General features: G+C 43.3%; 1 protein-coding gene across 14 annotated transcripts in view; it reads right to left on the reverse strand.

Moving 5' to 3' along the window:
- Positions 1-26854, reverse strand: part of SEC22C (SEC22 homolog C, vesicle trafficking protein) — a 53154-nt gene that overhangs the window by 16061 nt on the left and 10239 nt on the right. For 4 of the 14 annotated variants that reach the window (XM_054680594.2, XM_054680595.2, XM_009445288.5 and 1 more), the window contains exon 2: positions 4832-5040. In XM_054680594.2, the coding sequence (XP_054536569.1) occupies positions 4832-5013 (182 nt within the window). In that variant the 5' untranslated portion in view covers positions 5014-5040. Of the gene's footprint in view, positions 1-4831; positions 5041-15487; positions 15605-16453; positions 16489-17856; positions 17989-18203; positions 19586-21308; positions 21447-26735; positions 26852-26854 lie in introns of those variants that run through there. The other 10 variants (XM_001139102.6, XM_001139928.7, XM_063805646.1 and 7 more) reach the window with 9 other exon arrangements.

Genomic DNA, 26854 nt, shown 5'->3' on the forward strand with positions numbered 1-26854 from the left:
ATAAGCCCTTGTTGGATCTAAGTTCCTACATATTCATAAACATACAACTGCTGGATTTAGTTTGCTAACATTTTAATTGGGACTTTTGTGTCTATGCAAATAAGACTGGCCTATAATTTTCCTTTCTTATACTGTCTTCATCTGATTGTGGTATTTACGTTATTTTGGTCTCATAAAATAAATACAGGGCTTTTCTTCTTTTTCTACTCCCTTTTGGGCTGTCATGCAATCATTTCAAGTTCAGGGTACAGGGGTTCTAGGTCACCTATCTGTGTGTCTACTGACTCCCACTCACTGTGGAATGTCTCCTCTTGTGTTTTGTCATTTTTTGCTGAGAACTCATCCCTATGGGACTTTTTTTTGTAAGAATTCCCTGAAGCCCAAGTTGTGGCACACTTCTTCCAGCGTGGTTCTGCATTTGCTCTGGCTGGCTACCATAGCAGTGTCATCACTCTGGGACCAATACTGATGTTTCAACCTTGGCTTAGGAATTCCTAGACTTTGGGGAGTATACACTCCAACTTCAACCTTTTACAAGGCGCAAGAACAACATTTCAATTTCTTAGGTGAAATTTATTTTTCCTTCCCACACAAAGCCAAGTAGACGTGAGTTACCCTGTATCAATGGGAAAACTATTTCCCTCACCTATCACCATTCCATTAGGTTGTGGCCTGATAAGAACTTTCCTTTATGCAAGAGTGTTTTGTTTTGTTTTGTTTTGTTTTGACACAGGGTCTCACTCTGTCATCCATGCTAGAGTGCAATGGCACAATCTCAGCTCACTGCAGCCTCAACCTCCCAGGCTCAAGCCATCCTCCCACCTCAGCCTCCCGAGTAGCTGGGACTACAGGCGTGTGCCACCACACCTGGCTAATTTTCGTGTTTTTGTAGAGATGGGGGTCTTTCTATGTTGCCCAGGCTGGTCTCGAACCACTGGGCTCAAGCAATCTGCCTGCCTCAACCTCCCAAAGTGCTGGGATTACAGGCGTGAACCACTGCACGCAGCCACAAGGGTCTTGTTCTGACACTCCATCCTATGTAAGCCCAAACCGAGCTCCAATTTTATGGTGACTGAATGCCAGGAGCCTCACTGTCCGCTCACACACTTACTACCTTAATATTCTGCCCCCCTTTCATTTCTAGCATCTTAGGATTTCTTTCTTTCAAGATTAACTACACATTTAAAGTAATTGTCGATATATATTTACCCTCATTTCTGGATGTTTTCAGCAGGACGGTTTTTAGGTTATGTTGTTCTACCAACTTTTTGAAACTGTAACTCCCTATATAAAAACTTTTCCCATCTAAAAAAAAGGACAACTCTCCTCCTTATGGAAGAAATCCTTCAGAAGGGTCTAGGCCACTCTAGGATGGAGGTGTTTCTATTTGAAAGAGGACCCCTGGTATGGGTTGAGTTTGTCCCCCCAAAAAGATTTACTGGTGTCCTAACTCAAAGAAATAGAGTCTTTGAAGATGTAACCAAGATAAAATGAAGTCATACTGGATTAGGGTGGGCCCTCATCTAATGATTACTATCCTTATATGAAAGGAAATTTGGACACAGAGACAGAAGGAAGAAGACCATGCAACCATGGAGACAGAGCCTGCAGTAACGCATCTACAAGCCAAGGAAAACCAAGGATTGCCAATGACTGCCAGAAAGTAGCAGAGGTTTAGGAAGGATTCTTCCTTAAAGTTTGTAGAGGGAACATGGCCCTGCGATACCTGTGAGAGAATGAATTCTGTTGTTTGAAGCCAGTTTGTGGTCATTTATTATGGCAGCCTTAGGGAACTAACACACTCCTTACTATTAAAAGCTATGGTACTGCTCACCTGTAAGAAAAGAAAGTCTATTTCCTCTGCGAAAATAATGGTAAATATTTAATTCAAAATTACAAATGAGTAGAACATTTTTTATTCCTTTTTCCAAAATACTACTGAAGTATCCAGGATTTAAATCTGAAGTCTTAGACTTCTTTTTTCTGTGAAAAATAGCCTTTAACAGAGAAAAGCTTTCCTATTTGAAGTACAAATCAGTTAATCACAGCATAGTAAAGGAGAGACCATCAAGGACAGCATGTTCAGCATGTCCAGAGAAAGGGGCTGCACATGTGGGCAGATGCAACTCAGTGTTTGCTCCTAAACATCCAGAGCCCACATCACCAGGTGACAGCTGCATGTGCCTATTATTTGTCACCCCCTTCAGGACATGGCCCTTCTAGCCTGACATTACCACCTAGCCTGGGGTCAGGCCTGGACTTTTCCTTTTGTTTTTATAATTCTGAGACTGAATTCCCCTAAAAGGACCTCAGCTTAGCAGGTCAACTAAAAATTTACTATTCAAGGCCGGGTGCGGTGGCTCACGCCTGTAATCCCAGCGCTTTGGGAGGCTGAGGCGGGAGAATCACGAGGTTAGGAGCTCGAGACCATCCTGGCTAACACGGTGAAACGCCGTCTCTACTAAAAATACAAAAAAAAATTAGCCAGGCGTGGTGGCGGGCACCTGTAGTCCCAGCTACTCGGGAGGCTGAGGCAGAAGAATGGTGTGAACCCGGGAGGCAGAGCTTGCAGTGAGCCGAGATCGTGCCACTGCACTCCAGCCTGGGCGACAGAGCGAGACTCCGTCTCAAAAACAAACAAACAAAAAAAAATTTACTATTCAAGGAGAACAAAAGGGGGCAAGGCAAGGTGGCTCATACCTATAATCCCAGGGCTTTGGAAGGCCAAGGCGGGAGGATCACTTGAGCCTAGGAGTTCAAGACCAGCCTGGGCAACATGGCAAGACCTTGTCTCTAAAAAATAAAAATAAATTAGCTGGGTATAGTGGTGTGTAGACTCAGCTACTTGGGAGGCTATCTATCAATCAATCTATCTATCTAATCTACCTATCTATCTGGAGACAGAGTTCCAGCTACTTTGGAGGCTGAGGTGTGAACATGGCTCACTGTGGCCTCGACCTCCTGGGCTTGAGCAATCCTCCCACCTCAGCCTCCCAAGTAGCTGGTACAGGTGCACCCTACCACACTTGGGTAATTTTTAATTTTTTTGTAGAGATGGGGTCTTATCATATTGCCCAGGCTGGTCTTGAACTCCTGGGCTCACGCGATCTTCCCGCCTCAGCCTCCCAAAGTGCTGGGATTACAGGCGTGAGCCACTGCACCCAGCTGAGACCCTGTCTCTAAAAAATAAAATAAAAAATAAAAATACAAGGAGAGCAAAAGGGACTTGCTAAGTAAAGGTCTAAAACAAGAGAAAATAGATGTAAAATCTAACAAGTCATTTTGATATTCTAAAATCTGCCTTGCCCCTGATGCCTCCATAGAATGACTGGCTTCTTGCTCTGAGTCCTAGAACAGGAAATTGTATAACCCGTAAGAAGCAGACTTTGGTGTCTAACTGCCTGCATTCAAATCCTGGGCTGACCAGTTACTAACAGTGTAAACTTAGTTAAGTTTTTTTAACCTCAGTTTCCTCCTCTGCAAAACAGGTGTAACACTATTACCTACATCATTAGCCACATAAAACACAGAATAGTGCTTGGCATATAGAAAACACTCAATAATATCAGTTATTGTAACCAGGATTATTGTAATCACTTGATTCCTACTTCCAATGGAACATTTTCCCCACTGTATTATAGTTAGTTATATATTTCTCTTGTTACTTTGTTAGACTTTAAGTTCCTTGAGAAAAGAGACCTACTCTCACTTATTTTTCACTCCCCTGCTCCTGTCACATAATAAAAATTTAAAAATGACCAGGCACAGTGGCTCACGCCTGTAATCCCAGCACTTTGGGAGGCCAAGGTGGGCAGATCACCTGAGGTCAGGAGCTCAAGAACAGCCTGGCCAACATGGTGAAACCCCGTCTCTACTAAAAAATTCAAAAATTAGCCGGGCGTGGTGGTAGGTGCCTATAATCCCAGCTACTCAGGAGGCTGAAGCAGAAGAATCACTTGAACCCAGGAGGCAGAGGTTGCAGTGTGCAGAGAGTTTGCCACTGCACTCCAGCCTGGGCCACAAGGGCAAAACTGTGTCAAAAAAATAAATAACTAAAAATTAAAAAGTGAAAAATTAAAACATAAAAAAGTGAAAAAATTAAAAAGCAAAGGTATAAATAAAGTAAAAATGAAATTTTTTTCTTATTTCTTGGCTTTCTAACTCTCATTATTTTCCCTCCCCACATTATAATCTAGTATCTCCTCCCTCCTTACCTTTTCTCTTCCCCTGCATCTGAGTGAAGAAAAAACTACAAAACTAAAGACATGAACCCAGGTCTCCCAATGCTCATGGGCACTCCATAACAGAAGTTAAGAGGTGGAGCAGCCACGGCTGGGTGCAGTGGCTCACACTTGTAATCCCGGTACTCTGACAGGTCGAGGCAGGTGGATCACCTGAGATCTGGAATTCGAGACCAGCCTGGGCAACATGGTGAAACCCCATCTCTACTAAAAATATAAAAATTAGCTGGGCATCGTGGCGTGTGCCTATGATCCCAGCTACTCAGGAGGCTGAGGCACGAGAACTGCTTGAACCCAGGAGGCGGAGGTTGCAGTGAGCCAAGATGGTGCCACTGCACTCCAGCCTGGGTGACAGAGCAAAACTCTGCCTCAAAAGAAAAAAAAAAAAAAAAAAGTTGGAGCAGCCATTCCTGAGGCTCTAAGAAAACCCATTTCTTTTATGATTCTGTTGTAGACACACATGATCTCAGACCACTGATGCTAGATCTACTTTTAATACACAATGTGATCAGCATAAGATTATCACTACATGTAGTTAAAAGTAATCCAAATTTTGCTAATATTCTGAAAAAGTGAATATGCTCACTTACTGTATACTAAAGTCACAGCCTTCTGCAGAACCTCGACCTGGATACTGGGCCAGTCGCAAGGCTAAACTCTTGAGCCGTCTCCTCCATTCCAAAAAATCTTGGGTGTGGTAAAAATCAGTAGAGGCCGAGAGGGGCAGTCCATCCCTTACCCGTACCACGCAAGCAAAAAAGATCATGGACATGGTCCACAAGAGAAGTCATGAGGACACCTGAGGAAAGCAAGGTCACCTTGTTACTGAGGCTCAAATGACAGTGCCAGAAATACCCCCACCTGTGAAATGCCCACTCTAGGGTTTTTCACCCTCATTCTTACTATAATTGCAAATGTTGCTTTTATTGTTATTTCCCTGGCCTCTACTGCTATATCACTCCCAATTTTCCTCCCTTCATTATCCTCCCTGCCTTTTCTGCACTTGTAATTCTCTTTTTCTTTTTCTCTAATGAGTCTCTCCCTTTCCAGAATTAAGCCAACTGGGATGATGGGGAAAGGAATAGAGAAGAACGGACGCAGGACCAGAGGGCTCAGGACCAACAGTAGTAATGGCAGGTAGCAGGACATAGAGCAAGACAGCCCTAAAGAGACAGGAAGCACCAGACACTGAAGCAGCAAGGATTGATGTCAGTGACCTGTGAACTTCAGGTCACCCATGGAGATAGGCACTAAGCAGTTTAGCTGCCATATCTTCACTTGCAAGGAGATAGAAGAAGGTGGAGAGATTCTGAGCATCTAACCTAATGCTGGTGACAAGGAGAGCAGAAGGCAAAAATGAAACCTCTAGATCATGTCCTTCTGAATTTCTGCAAATGTCTGATACAGAGTCAGTCTTCAAAGTGATGACTGAATCCCTACCTATGGCTAAAGGCAATCATTTAGCAAATCATATTACAGTGATATGTGAATACCATGATATGTGAATACCATTAAGAAACAGAAAGAAACAGATCTGAACCCTCGTGGTGCCTTGGGCAGATTAGGAAAGGATGCCTCTCTTGGTGGAAACAGGCCTGCACCATTTCTGCTAGCAGAGCCTGGCTGTGTTTTAGCCCTATCTGTTAACACTGCAGGGTGCTTGTTCAGGGCATAACCTGTACATCTGTGAGTGGCAGCCCTGCAATTAGGGATTAGTGAGGTGGCTGTTACAGCTCAGATGAGTCTTTCCAATAGGATGTGTCCACACATCGTATTTCACAAATCCTCTACTTGACAGGATCCTCTACTATCAGGCCCTTTACTTGATAGGATGATAACAGGATACCAGTGGACCTCTCTTCCAAAGAACTCTAGGGATGCAACCTTATTTGGCATCTCAGTTCTTCATCTCAGAACCCCAAGATGCACACTACTCTTCATCTCTGTACCTCTATGCATTCTTCACTTGTGTCTGCAATGCCACTCCTTTCATCTCTCCATATCCAAATGCAAATCAAAGACTGTCTCAAATCCACCTTCTCAGACTTGTCCAGCTGGAAGTACTTTCTCCCTCTTTTAAATTCTTAGGAAACCTACCTCTTTGTTCTCTATTTTACTGATTTTGCATTTCCACTACCAAAATATAAGTTCTAAGAATAAATACCATGTCTGGAATGGATGAATGAATGAATAATTATTACCACAATATACATGTAGAAACTACAGTGATATAAAAACACAAAGGAGGCAAAAAGAAAAATTAGGCTACCAGCCAACAGATCCTACACAGTCCATTTGACCCATTTCTCCACACCTTCCACTGGGGAGTAAAAATGTGAAAAGCCCCAGGAAAAATACGCCCACACATAAAAGCTACTAAGTTTGCAGCACCAACGGCAGGACCAGGTCAACTGCCAGAAGACACTGTGGGTTTTACAGCAGACGCCTAGCCAATGATGAGACCTCAAGGCACCACAAAAGGAATCAGGGGATTCCTTTTGTTCTATCTTCTATACTTTCGTAAGTATCTGAAATATTTAATTTTAAAACATTTTTAAAAAAGAGTTATAGGGCACAAAGCCCTGACAGACATAGGGAAAGGCTACAAGATCAATTTGAGACCAGGGCTTAGGCTCTCAACAATAACTCCAAAAAGAACCATAAGCCAAGATATGAAGAAGACACTGAGGCCAAAAAGAGACAGTCAATGAGATACCAAAACAGTTAGAGACAGGACAGAAACACCCTAAAGCAAAATAAGAAAGGTACTTTTTTGGGAGCTGAGTAAATTGTATGCCCCTCTAAAGGAAAGCAGTGTGCACTGACTCCAACTGTCAATTCCAAACATCCTCTGTAGTTCTGTCTTTATGGAGCATCTACCTTATGCCAGGTATTATCTTAAGCCAATAAAAAAGAAAAGGGTGACATTTCCAAGCGATGGTAATTAGAAGAACTAGTTTTACCACTCTCTAAAGGACCCAAATGACCCCTCCAGGTTCTCTACTTCTCCATCCTATCCTTTGGTGATCAAACTTGCTTTTCCTCAAATATTAGTATTCAAGATAAATAAATACTCCTCTTGTTTTTCAGTTCTATCAAGTTACTAGTACTGCAAACTAGTGAAACTCACATCTATTTTTTAAAAGTCTTTTTTAAATATTTGTGATGGTTTAATGAAGATGACACTGTGATACTAACTTGTTTGTGTGTATTTGTGAGTGTATGTGAAATGTACAGGATGGCAGCTGCCTGAAGGGTTAAAAGATTTTATAGGCTGCCACGGAAGAGTCTAAGAATGAAGACAACATCCTTGGCATTATTTTCCTTTGTAAAAATATACTTTGTATTCTAAAAGATGGAAAAATAATAATACAAAAAGGAAGGGGCTTATCTTTACAGGGATTTGATATTTGTGAATTCAGGTTATGAGCTATTATGAGACAGCCTGTACTCAAATAAGAGATCTGACCACTGCTCAAAACAGAATGAACTTCTGTTTCTGGAAAGATGAAGTAGAAGTACTTTTCCCTACTTCTCCCATGAAATACCCTGGACATTATATATAAAATAAACATTTAAAAATTCTGACCAGCCTGGCCAACATGGCGAAACCCCGTCTCTACTAAAAATACAAAAATTAGCCGGGCGTGGTGGCACACACCTGTAATCCCAGCTACTCAGGAGGCTGAGGCACGAGAATTGCTTGAATTCGGGAGGGAGAGGTTACAGTGAGCTGAGATTGTGTCACTGCACTCCAACCTAGGTGACAGAGTGAGACCCTGTCTCAAAAATAAAAATTCTGAAAGGTGGAGAAGGAAGAAGACTGGCTAGGGACCTTGGGGTCTGAGGAATGACACAGCTGTGAGTCTGCTGAGTTTGTTTTTTCTTATTTGTTTGTTTGTTTGTCTCACATATCACAGACTGAGTGTTGGAGAAGCTAGCAAGAAATGCCAATGGGTACAGACCAAAAAAAAAAAAAAGCCAAAAAAACTTTGTTCTCTCCAGTCAAAAAAACTAGAAAAGGTAATGCATAGCAAAACAAAAAACTTGCAGATAAAAAACTGCTCTACTCCAGCCAAACATCACAAAAAAACTGTAGCCACCACACACCTGCCAACGAAGACCAAGTGAAGAGCCTAGACTTCCACCACTGCCCTGCAGTAATGAAGTGCCCCATTCTCCACCTCCCATCCTGCCGGGGTAGCATCAGAGAAGGCCAAGTAGGGGGCTAGAGGGCAGTAATGAGCCATTCTCTCCCACTGTGTCACTGGGTAGACAGAATTCCTATCTCTCCCAGGCAATGATGAGCAGCCCCTTTCCCCCAGGGTGTTAACAGAGGCTACGTAGGGAACCTGGACTTCTACTTCCATTGGGCAGTAATAAGACAGTCCCTTGCTTCCCCTGCTGGAGTGGTGTTCAGAAGGGCCAGCTAAAACAGAAGATTTTAGTAAGATTCAGATCTCAAAACATCCAAAATGTAAGTTTCAATAGAAAATCACTGGCTATACTAAGAACCAGAAAAATCTCAGCTTCAATGAGAAGAGACATTAATTGATGCCAACATCAAGATGACAGAGATATTAGAATTATCTAACAAAGAGTTTAAAACAGCCACCATAAAAATGCTTCAATGGTCAATTATAAACTGTTTCCCAGGCTAGAATACAGCAGTGCAATCATGGCTCACTGCAGCCTCGATCTCCAGGGCTCAAGCAATCCTTCCACCTTAGCATCCTGAATAGCTGGGAATACAGGCACACACCACTACTTTTTTTTTCTGTAGACACAGGGTCTCGCTATGTTGCTCAGGCTCATCTTGAACTCTCAGGCTCATGTGATCCTCCCACCTCGGCCTCTCAAAGTGGTGGGATTATAGGGGTGAGCCACCACACCCAGCCACTTTTAAAAAATGAAAAATAAAAACTCTCAGTAAAGAAACAGAAGATATAAAAACTAAATGGAGATTCTAGAATTAAAAATAAACCGAAGAGGCCAGGCACGATGGCTCACGCCTGTAATCCTGGCACTTTGGTAGGCCAAGGCAGGTGGGTCACTTGAGGTCAGGAGTTCGAGACAGCCTGGCCAACACAGTAAAACCTCCTCTCTATTAAAAATACAAAAATTAGCCGGGCATGGTGGCACACACTTGTAGTCTCAGATATTGGGAGGCTGAGGCAGGAGAATCGCTTGAATCCGGGAGGCTGAGATGGCAGTGAGCCAAGATCACACCACTGCACTCCATCCTGGGCTACAGAGCGAGACTCCGTCAAAAACAAAAAAACAAAAAACAAAACTGAGGCCAGGTGCAGTGGCTTACATCTATAATCCTAATGCTTTGGGAGGCCAAGGCAAGAGGATCACCTGAGACCAGGAGTTTGAGACCAGCCTGGGCAACATAATGAGACCCCCATCTGTGTGAAAATAAATAAAGTAATTAACTAAAGTAAAAAATGCAATGGATGGACTCAATAGAAATATGGGGGGGGGGGGGGGAGAAGAAAAGAATGAATGAGTAAACATTAAGACAGAACATAGAAATTACTCAATCTGAACAATATGAGAGGAACTAGATTGAAAAGTATTTCACAGAGACTTGGAGACCTGTGAGACTCTAAAAAATGACCAACTATTCATGTTACTTGAGTCCTGGAGGCCAAAAGAAAGAAGACAGGGCTGAAAAAGTATTCAAAGAAATAATTTCTGAATATTTCCCAAACTGTGCAAAAGACATAAGCCCAGAGATTCAAAGAAACTGAACAAATCCCAGAAAGGATAAACCCAGAAACCCATGCCAGCACACAGACAGAAGCCCAACTTATGAAAACTAAAGACAAAGAAAAAATCTTGAAAGCAGCAAGAGAAAAATAATAACCTTACCTATAAGGGGAAAACAATTCAAATGATAGCACATTTCTCACAGAAAACATGGAGGCCAAAAGGAAGTAGCACATTTTTCAAATACTAAAAGAAAAGAACTGCCAACCCAGAATCCTGTATTCAGCAAAAATATCCTTCAAGCAGCCAGGTGCAGTGGCATGTGTCTGTAGTCCCAGCTATACTGCTTGAGCCCCAGGAGTTCAAGTCCAGCCTAGGCAACATAGCAAGACCCTGTCTCAAAAAAAAAAAAAAAAAAAAAAGGAATAAAAGAAAAATTAAAGCATACTTAGATGAAGGAACATTAAAGGAATTTGTCAAGAAGTTCTCTAAACAGAAAGGAAATGATAAAAGAAGAAATCCTGGAATATCAGGAAGAAAGAAAGAACAATAGAAAGGGTAAAAACTTTTAAAAATATGACAGATTATTCTCTCATGAGTTTTCTAAATTATGTTTGGTAAATGAAGCAATAATTATAATGTCTCATGTGGTTCTCAACATACGTAAAGGAACTATTTAAGACAATTACAAATGGGAGGGTTCAAAGACATTAAAGGAGGTAAAGTTTCTACATTTCATTTGAAATAGTAAAACACATCAGGAAACCACGACAAGTCATACACATACTCACACACAAACACATATACACCCCACTAAAAACTATACAAAGAGATATACTAAAAAACACTATAGATTATAAAATGAAATTATTATTTTTTGAGACAGGGTCTCACTCTGTCACCCAGTCTGGAACGCAGTGACACAATCATGGCTCACTGCTGCCTCAACCTCAAGTCATCCTTCTGCCTCAGCCTCAAGACTCAAGTGATCCTTCTGCCTCAGCCTCCCAAGTAGCTGGGACTACAGACATGTACCGCTATACCCAGCTAATTTTTTAAAAGATATATTTTGTACAGACAGGATCTTGCTATGTTGCCACAGCTGGTCTTGAATTCCTGGTCTCAAGCAATCCTCCCATCTCAGCTTCCCAAAGTACTGGGATTACAGGCATGAGCCACTAGGCCTGGCCTAAAATGTAATTATTTTAAAATGTTCAAATTACCCACAAGAAGTCAAGGAAAAGAAAATGGAGAAATAACAACAATAGCAACAACAAACAGAACAAACACAAAACAAAAAAGGGCAGACTTATTCCCTAATATATATCAATGATTACATTAAATGTAAATGGTCTAAATATGACAATTGCCAAAACAGAGACTGACAGTAGATAAAAGACATGACCCAATTATATACTATCTACATGAAATTCACTTCCAGTATAACAATATAGGTAGGTTGAAAGTAAATGGATGGAAAAAATATAGCATGCAAACATTAATCAAAAGAAGCAAGAGTTATATTATCATCAGATAGACTTCAGAGTGAAGAAAATGTCCAGGAACAAAGAAGGATATTACATAATGATAAAAGAATAAGTCCACTAAGAAGGCATAATAATCCTGAATGTGTTTGCACCAAACTTCAAAGATGTAAATAAGTGAAGCAAAAACTCATAAAGTGAAAGGAGGAACAGACAAATCCATAGTTATAGCTGGAGACTTCAATCAACTCCACCTCAAAAATTGATAAGACAAGTAAACAGAAATCAGCAAAGATTTACAAAAAGAACTAGAAAACACTATCAACTAAAGGATATAATCATGATTTATAATATTGCATCCAACAACAGAAGAATTCCTTTGAAGACCCCACAGAATAGGCTGGACACAATGGCTCATACCTGTAATCTCAGCCCTCTGGGAGGCCGAGGTGGGAGGACTGCTGAGGACAGGAGTTTAAGTCAAGAAACCACAGAATGTCTACCAAGATAGACCATATCCTGGACTATAAGACAAAACTCAATAAATTTAAAAGAATTTATACAAAGTGTGTTATATGACCACAATGTAATCAAATTATAAATTAATAACAGAAAGGTAATGAAAACCTCCAAACACTTGAAAATTAAACACACACTTTAAAACAATCCGTAAGTTAAAAAGGAAATATAAAGGAAATTTAAAAAATACATTGAACTAGATGAAAATGAAAATATATCAAAATTTGTGACACACAGCTAAAACAGTACCGAGAGGGAAATCCATAGCACTAAATGCTTACATTCCAAAAGAAGAAAAGTCTCAAAACAGTAATTTAAGCTCACAAGTCAAGAAATTAGAAGAAGAGCAAAATAAACTTAAATCACAAACGTGGAAGGAAATAATAGGGTAGAAATCAATGAAATGGAAAATTTTTAAAACAGAGAAAAATCAATGAAACAAAAAGTTGGTCCTTTGGACAGAGTGATACTTCATCTAAAAAAAATTATATTTCTATATACGAACAATGAACATATGGAAACCAAAATTTAAATACCATTTATAATCACTCTAAAAAATAATCTCAATAAAGCTATAATTTTTTAAATAAAATACTTAGATATAAATCTAACAAAACATATACAGAACTTGTATGCTGAAAACTACAAAATATTCCTGAAATCAAAGTGCTAAATAAATGGGGAGATATATCATGTTTTATGGATTGGAAGAGTCAACAAAGCAAAGATGTCAATTCTCCCCCAAACTGATATACAGGTTTAACGCAACTACTGAAAAAAAAAATAAGCAAGAGAGTTTGTGGCTATAGATAAGATTATTCTAAAATGCGTATGAAAAGGCAAAGAAACTAAAATAGCTAAAGCAATTCTGAAAAAAGAATAAAATAGGAAAAACCATGCTATCCTACTTCAAGACTTATGATATAGCTATAGTAATCAAGATTGTGTGGTATTGTTGGAGGAATAGACATAGATCAATGAAACAGAATACAGAACCCAAAAATATACTTACATAAGTATATCTGATTTTTTACAAAGTGCAAAAGTAATTTAAGGGAGGAAGGGTGGTCTTTTCTACAAATAGTGCCGGGAGTAAAAAGAAAGAATCTTGACCTAAACCTCACAACTTACATAAAAATTAACTAAAAATTTATCATAGACATAAATATGAAAAATAAAACTATAAAACTGGAAGAAAACATAGGAGGAAATCTTCAGGACCTATGACTTGGTGAGGAGCTCTTAGATATGACACCAAAAGCATAATCCATAAGATAATTTGGAAAACTGGACTGCAACAAAATTGAACACTTTTCAATTTTGCTTCTCTAGGAAAGCCCATGTGAAGAGGATGAAAAGACAAGCTAGAAATTGGGAGAAAATATCTGTAAACCACATATCTGATAAGCAACTCAAATCTAGAATGTATAAAGAACTCTTGAAATTCAACAGTGAAAAAACACAAACAATCCAATTTTAAAATGGGAAAAACACACATACAGACATTTCACCAAAGAGGATATATGGATGGCAAATCAGAGCATGAAAAGATATTGAGCTATTATGAAAATGCAACTTGAGACCCCAATGAGATAATACTACCTACCCATCAGAACAGCTAAAATGATAAATAGTGACAGTATCAAACACTGGCAAGCATGGAGACAAACTGGATCTCTCATGCATTACTGGACTGTAAAATGGTATACTCTAGAAAAGTCTGGGCCAGGCGCAGTGGCTTATGCCTGTAATCCCAGCACTTTGGCAGGCTGAGGTGAGTGGATCACCTCAGGTTAAGGGTTCGAGACCAGCCTGGCCAACACGGTGAAACCCCATCTCTACTAAAAATACAAAAATTAGCTAGGCATGGTGGTGGGCACCTGTAATCCCAGCTACTTGGGAGGCTGAGGCAGGAGAATCACTTGAACCTGGGAGGCGGAGGTTGCAGTGCGCCAAGACTGCACCATTGCACTCCAGCCTGGACAACAGAATGAAATTTCATCTCAAAACAAAAACAAAAACAAAACACAGTTTGGCAGTTTCTTTTAAAACTAAACGTGCAATTATTGTACAATCTACCAATCACACTCCTGACATTTATCCCAGAGAAATAAAAATTTGTGTCTACACAAAAACCTCTGTACAATTGCTCATTGCAGCTTTATTTGTAACAACCAAACCTGAAAACAACCAAAATGTCCTACAAATAGTAAATGGTTAAACAAACCGCAGTATATTCATTCCATGGAATACTACTCAGCAAAGAAGAAGAATAAACTACGGTCCTGGTACACAGAACAACTTGAATGGATCTCAAGTGCATTATGCTTGGTTATAAAAAGCCCGTTATCAAAAGGTTATATACTATATGCATCCTTTTACGTAACATTCTTGAAATGACAAAATTATAGAAATGGAGGGCTGATAAACAGTTGTCAGAGGTTAGGGATGGTAGAGAGGAAGGGAATGGGTGTGACTATGAATGAATGGCCAAAGGCATCTGGTGATGGAATAATTCTGTATCTTGATTGCGGTGATGATTACAGGAATCTACACACGATAAAGTGACAGTACTACACACACACACACACACACACACACACACATTATACCAACATCAATTTCCTGGAGTTGCTGTTACTAGAATTATATAATATGTAATCAATGGGGAAAACTAGGTGAAGGGTACATGAGACTTCTCTGTACTATATTTGCAAATTCCTGCAACTATAATTATCTTAAAATAAAAGCTGGAAAAAAAGTATTAACTTAAGATCCTCATGTACTGGTTACTTAAATTATGCTAATACTTTTTTGTTTAAATATAATTTTTAAATATCCCCACCAATATCTTATCTGCTAATTAACTATAATTTTGATGTTTTATGCATGAACACTGAAGGGCACACTTTATAGTGAATAGCTCCTTTACTACATCACATTTCCAAACTGGAAGGTACTATAATCTCAGGACTCTTTGAAATAAAGCTGCTCAAAGACAACTAGTATTCAACTTAAAACAGGAAAGCGGCTGGGTACAGTGGCTCATGCCTGTAATCCCAGCACTTTGGGAGGCAGAGGCAGGCGGATCACCTGAGGTCGGGAGTTCGAGAACAGCCTGACCAACATGGAGAAACCCCATCTCTACTAAAAATACAAAAATAGCCAGGTATGGTGGTACATGCCTGTAATCCCAGCTATTCAGAAGGCTGAGGCAGGAGAATCGCTTGAACCCAGGAGGCAGAGGTTGCAGTGAGCCGAGATTGTGCCATCGCACTCCAGCCTGGGCAACAAGAGCAAAACTCCATCTCAAAACAAAACAAAACAAAACAAAAAACTAGGAAAGCAGGCTGAGCATGGTGGCTCATACCTGTCATCCCAGCACTTTGGGAGGCTGAGGCGGGAGGACTGCTTGAGTCCAAGAATTTGAGACCAGCCTGGGCAACACAATGACACCCCATCTCTACAAAAAATAAATAAATAAATAAATAAATAAATAAATAAAAAGCCAGGCATGGTGGCACACACCTGTGGTCCCAGCTACTTGGGAGTCTGAGGTGGGAGGATCACTTGAGCTCAGGAGGTCAAGGCTGTGTGAGCTGCGACTGCATCACCGCACTCCAGCCTGGGCAACAAAGTGAGACCCTGTCTCAAAAAACAAAACAAAACAAAAAAAAAAAGAAAAAAGAAAAGAAAAGAAAAATCAATTCCACAAGGACAAAGGCAGCTTCAGAATGTTCATACAAAGAGACACTGGAATGTCTTCCAGATCTTACCAGATCCTTCCACAAGGCAGTGGATGTCATAACCTACCACCTTGCCTGGTACATATTAGGAAGCACTCAGTAAACACTGCTAAGTTAAATGAATGAATGACCTAAGGGCTGCCTTATTTTTGCTCACTGAAACAAGAAATGCAGGTTTACAGATCCCTTGCCATAATTCTGATCTACAGTTTGAACACTTTTCCACAATAAATCTGTATTTGGAGAGAAAAAGAGAAAGGTTTATACAGATGAAATTTGTCTAAAAGTAGAGTGAAGTAATAATCAAATACACAGCATCCGTGTTACTAGGTTTTATAAAAACATATTTTAATTTGCCTCCCTTATTTCCTAAATCTTCTTCCCAGCATCTGTTTATAAACTGTTCATGTCATAGATTATCTCTGTTCTATTAACAAAGACTTTATGCCTATGCTGCAGGCTACCCTTGATCCTGTTTTTATTTCCACCTTTTACCCTTAACCCCTCCTCAAGCCCCTACCACATGCACTGAGAGAGAGGCTGAGAGAGACAGAAAGAAAGACAAAAACAGAGAGAAAGAGAGAGATGACTGCACCTTGCAAAATAGGAATTTAGACAAAACAGGCTTCATTTGGCACACAAATATTCAAACACAAAGTGTTCACCATAAAGTATATACAGAATACAGAAGACTCAAATACACAATACAGAAGACAAAACTGAGTTGTGCCACCCTTACTGAATTCACCTTCAGCCACAGGACTTGAGAACTGGTTACCAAATCTGTAGATTCTATTAAGGCTCCAAGTTGCTTGGGGATGGAGTGAAGAGGAGGGTAGAGGTCAGTTTTGTCATTTGTTAGGAACTAAGAGGGGTAGGGAACTAAACTTGATAGGACCTTTTACACTGATAATGTTATTAAATGCTTGTAACTATAAGGTAGACATAATCTACACCGGATAGGTGGGAAAACTGCAGCTGTAAGGCTCAAGAGGTAAAGCCAGATTCAACCCAGACTTCCTTACTTCAAATATTCTAAAGCCTACGATCTTTCCACCACATCCTTCTTCTACAAATCCAACCTTGGGAATTACAGCTACTCCCTTTCTCTAAAATAATTTCTTCTCCTTAGAGCACTAATAAGCTAATCAGAGACCTGTTGGTAGAGGAAGGAGCCTGAGATTACACTTGTTACAACTGCTCTTTATCCACTGTACTACCTTGAAGTCAGGTTGTCCTCTCTACGATCATGTTACTTTTTGAATTTAGTTGATTTCTAAGTTATTCTAAGAATAAAAAACACTGACTCCAAGATGGCTTCTGTTGCAAATGCAAACACTTAAATCAGAGCTATTAACATTGTCCAAAATGTACTTTCCAGAGGAAACACTATTTGTTTATTTAATTCTATCTGGCAACGTTAAACCATTTCCAGTTGCTTCCATTTTTCATTTTACTAAAATTATCTTTAGTGGGATCAACTCTTCTCTGCAAAATGTAATTAAATATTACCCTATATGTTGGTTCTGAGCTGTATTTTTTTCTGACCATGTCACAAATTTCACCAATTACTTTCCACACTGGCAATAGTCTTTCGTGGCTTTTATTTCTACAAATCTAATTTTTCCCCGAGTGCTTTATCCTTCTGGCTCTGGAGGTACATGTGTAAATCTGTAATGAACACAAAACCTGTAATGGAACGTCCTACACCTAGTGCTCTGAAAAGTTGGTTCAGTGTATCCAATATTTAAAGTCTAATAACACGGGCATGCTAAGGGAAGTTTGCTATTCAGATTAAACAATGCTCTGACGTGAGCTTCGTGAATGGTTAAAGGAACAATCGTCCCCTTTCTCACTCCCCATCTCTTCCAACTGGGAGAAGCCCTTGGCGCCCATCTGTCAGCCCAGGGTTCCTGCAGGCGCGTGCCTTGGGTGGTCCCGGTGTCCGGGAACAGGCTGGAGGGAGAAAGGGGACAGAGGACTCCAAGAAGCCCAGTGAAGCCCCGTGGGGAGCCCCATGGTCAAGGCCGGGACTGAGGGCCGGGTGGGCCCTGGGCCGCCTCCACCTCTGGGCCCGCCCTGCGCCACACCCTAACCCGCCTGCTCTTGGCTAACGGGCCGCGGCACCCGCCTCCGCCCGCCAGCCCTCACCTCGCCCGGACGGCGGCCTTCGGAAGTAGGCGCCTGCCAGCTACCCGCCGCCTCCTCAGCAACCTTAGCCGACCGGGAGGACTCGGCCCAGGTCACCGGCAGCCCAGGCGCAGGTAGGCCGTGGTGCGCGTGCGCGAGCCTTGAGCCTCCCCACCTCCCCCCTACCCCGCATTCGCTGCTGCTAAGCGACACCCGCACCCAAACCGACCAATCCCGGCGCGCCTCCACAGCCCCCGTCCCGGCGAAGGCGCGAACGTAGTGGTTCTTAAAGGGCTGCGACCCAAACAGAGAGGGAGTGTGACGGGGGCGCGCGCCTCCCAACTTAATTCCCACCTCCCGGCTCTCACCGCGGCGGTTTGAGGTCCAAGCCTGTAATTCTCACGTCCGGAGGTGAGAAGGAGCCTTCGTGATCTAAGCTCGATTCCTGCCGGGGTAGCAACCGGACTGACGTCTGGAGGCGGGGAGGCTCCGCGTGACAGAGTGATACGCCCGGGGCGTATGTTCTGCGGTCCGCGCAGCTGGGCGGGAGGCCCGAGATAGGCAAACCAAAGAGCACAACCTACTGCCAGCCTGGATGGGGCGCCAAAGTCCGACCCAGGGGGACACACCCCAAGCTGGGGGCGGAGGCACCCACAGATGGATGACCGGCTGGAAGGAGATTAGGTAGCAGAGTCCGTCCATTTATTCATTTAGCAAGTATTGAGCACCTGCTATGTGCCAGGGGTTGTGGACAAAGCGAGGAATTCCTGACACGAAAAACTATGTTAAGAGAGGAGGCAGGGTGAGAGCACCCTTCAAACAATCAAACACCTGTATAAATACAAACTGCTCTTCAGGGAGGAGCAGGGGTTTTGGGAGAATTTACAGAAGCTTCTAGGCTGGTGTTGGTAATCACAGGAGGCTAACTAGGCAAAGGGGAGAGGAAGTGTGTTTCAGATGGAGAGATTAGCATGTATATAAGAACTCTGTGGAAGGCAGCAGAGCTCCTTTGAGGGATGAAAAGAAACCCAGAAAGGGGGAAAGGGAAAGTTAGTGCTTAATAGGTACAGAATTTCAGCTGGAGAAGATGAAACAGTTCTGGAAATGGATAGTAGTGATGATCACACAACAATGTGAATGTACCAAATGCCACAGATCTGCATACTTAAAAATGGTTATGTACATTTTACCACAAAAAGAAAAGAAACTCAGAGTTTAGAGAATAAAGGAGTGGAGTGAGATCCACTAGAGCGAATAGAAGGGGCAGGACCATGTAGGATTTTATGGACCATAGTGGAAAGTTTAGGACCATAGAACACTGGTCAAAATTGCATTTTATAAAACTCACTTTGGCTGCTAAAGTGCAGATCAAAATGGAGAAGTCTCAATAGAGCTAAGGTGGGACTGGCCTGGGAGCCAGTGCAGTCATCTGGGCAAGAGAGAATGGAGCTGGAGTGTGGACTAGGGTGAGAGTGAAGAAAAAGAGATCTAAGAAGGCTGCAGAGAAATGTAGGAGCAAAATCAATAGGACTTGGTGATGAGTTGGATGTGAAGGGGCGATGAAGCAGCTTCAAGGATGATGCCACTGTTCAGCCTTGGATAAATGGATGGATGGTGGAGGGATTCACAGATATGGAGAACACTGGAAGAGGAGATAAGATTGATCTTGAGCTCCATCTTAGACAAGTTGAATTTGAGGCACCTTTGAGACTTGGTTAGGATTTTGCGATGATTAGTTTTAGATGTCAACCTGACTAGGTTAAGGGATACTCAGGTAGCTGGGGGAACATTACTTCTGGGTATGTCTATGACAGTGTTCCCAGAAGATATTGGCATTTAAGTCAATGGACTGAGTAAGGAAGATCTGTCCTCATCCAATATGCGCAGGCACCATCTAATAGAACAAAAAGGCAGAGGAAAGGCAAATTCTCTATTCCGGAGTTGGGACACCCCTCTTCTGCCCTTGGCATCAGAATTCCCCGTTCCCCTAATCTCCTAACTGTAGGAGATTAGGTAGTAGAGTCCGTCCATTTATTCATTTAGCAAGTATTGAGCCTTTGGACTCCAAGACTTGTACCAGTGGTTCCCCAGGTTCTCCCGGCTTGGGCCTTGGACTGGGAGATACACCATTCAGCTTCCCTGGTTCTGAGGCCAAGTCTAAGACAAGGTAGTCTTGAACTGAAGCATTCTACCAGCCTCCCTGGTTCTCCAACTTGTAGATGGCCTATTGTGGGACTTCTCAGCCTCCATAACTATGTGAGCCAGTTCCCCTAATAAATCCCCTCCCATATATCTATAGATATAGATCTATATTGTAGATATATAGATATCACATTGGTTCTTTCTCTCTGGAGAACCTTGACTAATACAGATGTCAACACAGCAGTTGCATATACAGGTTGCAGGTCAATGTAGAGGTCTGGGCTGAACACAGGCTTTTTTTGAGGCTGAGTCTCACTCTGTGGCCTAGGTTGGAGTTTAGTGGCACAATCTCGGCTCACTGCAACCTCCGCCTCCCAGGCTCAAGTGATTCTTCTGCCTCTGCCTCCCAAGTAGCTGGGATTACAAGCATCTGCCAACACGCCCAGCTAATTTTTGTATTTTTAGTAGAGACGGGGGTTTCACCATATTGGCCAGGCTGGTCTTGAACTCCTGGCCTCAAGTGATCCGCCCGCCTTGGCCTCCCTAAGTGCTGGGATTACAGGCGTGAGCCACCACGCCTAGCCGGGACATAGACTTTTGAAAGTCAGCATCGTATGGGCGGAAATCGAAGTGGGGCTTACATAGCCAGAGAAAAATTACAAAATGAAAACTGAAGAGAATTGTGATACAGTCTAAGATAGCCTCCAGGGTTCACCACCTCCTGGGATTTATACCCTTGTGTAGTCCCCTCCCACAATGAGTCTCTGATAATGAGGGTAGGTCATAACAGGCACAAAGAAGGAGAAAAACCAGGAGATTCACGGTTGGTAAAGGCAATTGAAAACCCTGTAGCATAAGTGCTCTTCAAATATGGGGAATTGGGGCCAGGTGTGGTGGCTCACACCTATAATCCCAGCACTTTGGGAGGCCAAGGTGGGTGGATCACGAGGTCAGGGACCAGCCTGTCCAACATGGCAAAACCCCGTCTCTATTGAAAAATTACAAAAATTAGCCGGGCGTGATGGTGGACATCTGTGATCCCAGCTACTTGGGAGGCTGAGGCAGGAGAATCACTTGAACCTGAGAGGAGGAGGCTGCAGTAAGCCGAGATCGCACCATTGCACTCCAGCCTGACCTACAAGAGCGAAACTCCATCTCAAAAAACAAAACAAAACAAAACAAAACAAAACAAAACAAACAAATATGGGGAATTGGGCTCTCAAAACTTGTGGTGCGAGTGCTTTAGAACAGGACCTTACACTCTCTGACTGGTGCAACTGGTGTGGTTCAGGCACTATGGTAGATTGGACAACAGGGGTGAGATGTAGTACCTAAAGTCCTAGCTCTCATCTCCAATCATTGGTCACTTTGGCTCCAGGTTCACAGTCAACTCCAGAGTCTTTCTCTTCCAGTCCTCTTCAGTCCTCCACTCCTAGGGTAACACCCTGGACCACAGAAGAGCTCCACCTCTGAAGTTATAAATGCAGACACCTGATCTTTCATCTGTCCTGCTATTCTCTGAATTCCTTTCATGGTTTCTCTAGCCTGCAGAAACTTCCAGTTCATTTGTCCCTCTACTTTGTTTTATTTATAAGCTCCATCGAGTCTTCACTTCCTTCCCCATCAGCTGAGAGTTCAGGGTTTATCACCTCCATCACATTCTTCCCAATATACTTATATTCCTTGCACAGTTATCTTTCTGGCATAACTAGAAGGATAGTAACACCCATCTGGCAGCACTACAATCCTGGAAGAATCCAACCTTCTGTCTTCTCTGAATCTGCTTCTTGGCTCTAAGTGCTGCTGGACAAAATCTCACAACCACACAGATCAGTGCTACATACATTGTCAACTTCAACTAGGTCCTCAACACCTTTCAGCGGTCCTATTTGCCAAGGCAGCTCTCTCTCCAGCTCTCCCCCAAAATCAACTTCCAAATATCCTGCATGCTCCCCAGATCTCCCACTCTTCAACCCCCCCTCCCCCGCTTGCTCTCCCAGGAACCTCCATTACTGAAGAAAGAGCAACCATCAAAGTGATGTCCCTTAGCTCCAGACAACTCCTCTCCTTCCAGCTACCACCTTCTTTCCCCTCTCCCCTTTACAACCAAACCTCATGGAAAAAGTGGTCTATATGTGAACACTCCATTGCTTCACCTTCACCTTTCATCATTTCTCAGTCCCCTGCAGTTCTGATACCTGTTTCACCATATCACTGAAAATGCCCTCCTCAAAGACCTAGTCTTTATTCTTCCTTGTTCTTTTGTTGTTGTTGAGACAGAGTCTCGCTCTGTCACCCAGGCTGGAGTGCAATGGCACTGAGGCTTACTGCAACCTCTGCCTGCCGGATTCAAGTGATCCTCCAGCCTCAGCCTCCCAAGTAGCTGGGACTACAGGCCTGTGCCACCATGCCTGGCTAATTTTTGTATTTTTAGTAGAGACAGGGTTTCAACATGTTAGCCAGGCTGGTCTCAAACTCCTGACCTCAAGTGATCTGCCTACCTCGGCCTCCCAAAGTGCTGGCATTATAGGTGTGAGCCACTGCACCCACCCCTTCCTTGACCTTTCAACAGCATTTGTCATTGCTGTCCTGTATGTCCTTTTCAGTCACTGTTTAAAAAAAAAAAAAAAGCCATAACCCCACTCTCCTGGTTTTCCTCTTCCTATATCTCTAGTCTCTTTCTCCCCTCAGTCTCCAGTGCAGCTTCTTTTCCTCTGCCATAAGAGCAACTATCACATTCTCCTTAGGCAGTCTTATCCACTACATAGTTCCAGTCAGTTTCTACAAGTGATGTTTCTCAAAGCTGTATCTCCAACCTAGCCTTTGTCCCTGAGTTACAGCCCCAAATAGCCACAAGCCTCAACATCATTTGACATCACCTCACACTGTACATTTCCACAACTGAATATATCACCTTCATTTCCACTCCAGCATCTCCCCCACTGTTCCCTGCCTCCATAAGGGGCATCACCAGTTTCTCAGTTGCTTAACCCAGAACCCCAGAAGGCATCCCTAATTTCCCTTTTCTTTCCCTCCCCACTTGATCACTAAGGCCTGCCAAATCTACTTCTAATGTCTTTCAAATGCACACACTTCTTTTCTCATTGCTCCCACTATCTCTGGCCTGCATGCTTGTAGCAGCCTTGTCACCGTTCTTTTTGTTTCTCATCTGGGCGTCTTCCCTAACTTTCACCATGTTACAGCCAATAAAACTCTAAATGCATCTCGGGCTTCATCATTCTTCTGCCTAAAACCATCCATGGCTCCCATTGGTCCTAGGAGAGTACAGAATCTGGACACCTGTGTCCTGCTTAACCTCCACTTTGCCTTTATACTGCCTTTATAAACCTTTTCTTCTGGAGGTCTTTCCCTGTATGCTGGAACAGGTTGGTCCCCTATAACACCTGCCTCACCCTAACACCATCTCATTTTTTTTTTACCTGATAGAAACTTTAATGTTAAAAAACCAATCAGTCCAGGTGCGGTGGCTCACGCCTGTAATCCCAGCACTTCGGGAGGCCGAGGCAGGCGGATCATGAGGTCAGGAAATCGAGACCATCCTGGCTAACACAGTGAAACCCCATCTCTACTAAAAAAAAAAAAAAAAAAAAAAAAACAAAAAATTAGCCGGGCGTGATGGCGAGCGCCTGTAGTCCCAGCTACTGGGGAAGCTGAGGCAGGAGAATGGCATGAACCTGGGAGGCGGAGCTTGCAGTGGGCCGAGATCGTGCCACAGCACTCCAGCCTGGGCGACAGAGCGAGACTCCGTCTCAAAAAAAAAAAAAAATCAAATCCTTATATAAACCTCACTCAAAACCTTCGCTTTAGGCCAGGCTCTGTGGCTCACACCTGTAATCTCAGCATTTTGGGAGGCTGAGGTGGGTGGTTCACCTGAGGTCAGGAGTTCAAGACCAGCCTGACCAACATGGTAAAAACCCCCATCTCTACCAAAAACACAAAATTAGCTGGGCGTGGTGGTGCATGCCTGTAATCCTGGCCACTTGGGAGGCTGAGGCAGGAGAATTGCTGGAACCCAGGAGGTGGAGGTTGCAGTGAGCCGAGATTGCACCATTGCACTCCAGCCTGGGCAACAAGAGTGAAACTCTGTCTCAAAAAAACAAAAACAAAAACAACAATAATAATAACAACAACAACAACAAAAACCGGGGCCAGGCACGGTGGCTCACGCCTGTAATCCCAGCACTTTGGGAGGCCGAGGCAGACAGATCATGAGGTCAGGAGTTCAAGACCAGCCTGGCCAACACAGAGAAACCCCATCTCTACTAAAAATACAAAAAAAATTAGCTGGGCATAGTGGCTTATGCCTGTAGTCCCAGACTACTCGGGAGGCTGAGGCAGGAGAATTGCTTGAACCTGGGAGGTGGAGGTTACAGTGAGCTGAGATTGCGCCAATGCACTCCAGCTTGGGCAACAGAGTAAGACTTTGTATCAAAAAACAACAACAACAAAAAAAACCCCTTCACTTTATTCCTCAAAACATGTATGTCCCAGTTCCCTCCATTTCAGAGCCATAAACATAAAGCCTACAGGTAAGATACTTAATACCCAGGACAGATCTTTGTGTGTATATATACATACCATATGTAGCATTATGTTATATAGTATTATATAAATTACATGAAATTTTGCATAAGATTGGTAAGCAAGTCACTTAAACTTTATGAACAAAAGTATAGGCCGGGCATGGTGGTTCATGCCCGTAATCCCAGGGAAGCTTTCACAGGTGGGAGGATTGTTGTCTGGACCATCTCATGTTATTGTCATTCCTCACTTGTCTAAACAGGTATAGGGCTGAGTGGAACTAAGGAAGACCTGCATCCTGCTCCTGATGGTTCCTTTTCTGCCCACTCTGTTTCTCTGAAAGCTCTGGGGAATTTTCCTGAGGAGGAAGCCTGATGCGGAGTTAACAGTGCAGGCTTGGTAACCAGGAAGCCCTGAGTCCGCCCCAGCTCAGGTGTTACCTCACTTCTCTCACCGGGTTTACCTCTCTGTGAAATGGGATGAAAGCAGGCCGGGCACAGTAGCTCACACCTGTAATCCCAGCACTTTTGGAGGCCGACGCGGGCGGATCACGAGGTCAGGAGTTCAAGACTAGCCTGACCAATATAGTGAATCCCCATGTCTACTAAAGATACCAAAAAAAAAAAAAAATTAGCCGGGTGTGGTGGCAGGCACCTGTAATTCCAGCTACTCAGCAGGCTGAGGCAGGAGAATCGCTTGAACCCGGGAGGCAGAGGTTGCAGTGAGCCGAGATCACACCACTGCACTCCAGCCTGGGTGACAGAGCGAGACTCTGTCTCAAAAAAAAAAAAAGAAAAAAGAAATGGGATGAAAGCTGCCTTTTCACAGGTTTGAATAAAGGGATTGTGGAGAGAAAGCCCAGTAAAGCAGATGAGCTTGCTCAGGATCAGGGCCACCACTCAGGGGAATAAAGCTCTAGGGACCTCCCCTTTTTAGGAGTGTAGGTTCCCAAGATCTCCCTCCTAAATGAAGTGGCCGCTGCTCACTCCAGGGAAAACGAATCTTGTTACCACATCCACCACGGATGGCTAGAACACGGGACCGGTACCGCACAGCAGGAGATGAGCAGAGGGCGGATAAGCATTACCGCCGAGCATTCTGCCCCCTCAGATCAGCGGGGGCATTAGGATCAGCGGGAGCATTAGATTCTCACAGGAGCGTGAACCCTATTGTGAACTGGACTTGCAAGAGATCTAGGTTGCGCCCTCCTAATGAGAATCTAATGCCTGCTGATGTGAGGTAAAAGAGTTTCATACCAAAACCACCCCCACCTCCGTGGAAGACAAGAAAAATTGTCTTCCACGAAACCAATTCCTGGTGCCAAAAAGGCTGGGGACCACTGGTCTAGAAGACTACAACCAATTCAGTTGTAGTGGTCACCAGGAGTAACCATGTGGCCCAAGAAGGTATGTCCAGCTTCCTCCTTGCATCTTGCGGCACACCACCTTTGCGGTATGGTGCCTGGGCAGTCCCGGGTTGTTAAGGGTGAGAGTTCTAAAGCCAGACTGCCCATATTCAGAGACTGGCTTTGCTAAGGAACCTTGGGCAAGTTACTTAACCTGTTTCGTCATCTGTAAAATAGAGAAAATACCACTGCTTTTTAGGGTTGCCAACCTAATAAGCATTATTCCTGCCCCAAATAAGTCCAGGCTATGTGGAAAAACGCGAATTTCTCGTTCAGCAAAGAGTAAAGCTAATACCAAAGTTTTCCTGGCCCTGCAGATTTGGCCTGGCAGGAGACAATGCCATAGCCAATGTTCATGCTCCAGATGCAGACCTGGAGGCACAGAGTGATGTAGAGAGGACAATGGATCTGAAGCCATGTATCTGAGTGCCAGACATGCTGGGTGAAGCCGAGCAAACAGCTCCTGCAGATAGATTAAGTATGCACACCCAGCACTTTGGGAGGCCGAGGCGGGCGGATCACGAGGTCAGGAGACCGAAACCATCCTGGCTAATATGGTGAAACCCCGTCTCTACTAATACAAAAAATTAGCCGGGCGTGGTGGCGGGCGCCTGTAGTCCCAGGAGGCGGAGCTTGCAGTGAGCCGAGATGCGCCACTGCACTCCAGCCTGGGCGACAGAGCGAGACTCCATCTCAAAAAAAAAAGCATGCACAGCCTAACACTGGAGGTGCTGACGCCAGGTAGGTCAGCAGTAGACCCAGCCCCAACCCACAAGTTTCGCTCTCCAGACTGCGCAAGTGCAAAGGATACGAAAACGCCCCCGGCGTTTTGGGGGCTGGGACCGAGGAAAGCGCTGAGTATAGCTCATGCGCGTCCAGTCACAAATGACGTCCCTTCTGTCCCCCGCCCTGTAGGCGGGAGCATCCAAT

This window comes from Pan troglodytes, chromosome 2, assembly GCF_028858775.2.
Source record: "Pan troglodytes isolate AG18354 chromosome 2, NHGRI_mPanTro3-v2.0_pri, whole genome shotgun sequence".
Lineage (NCBI taxonomy): Eukaryota > Metazoa > Chordata > Mammalia > Primates > Hominidae > Pan > Pan troglodytes.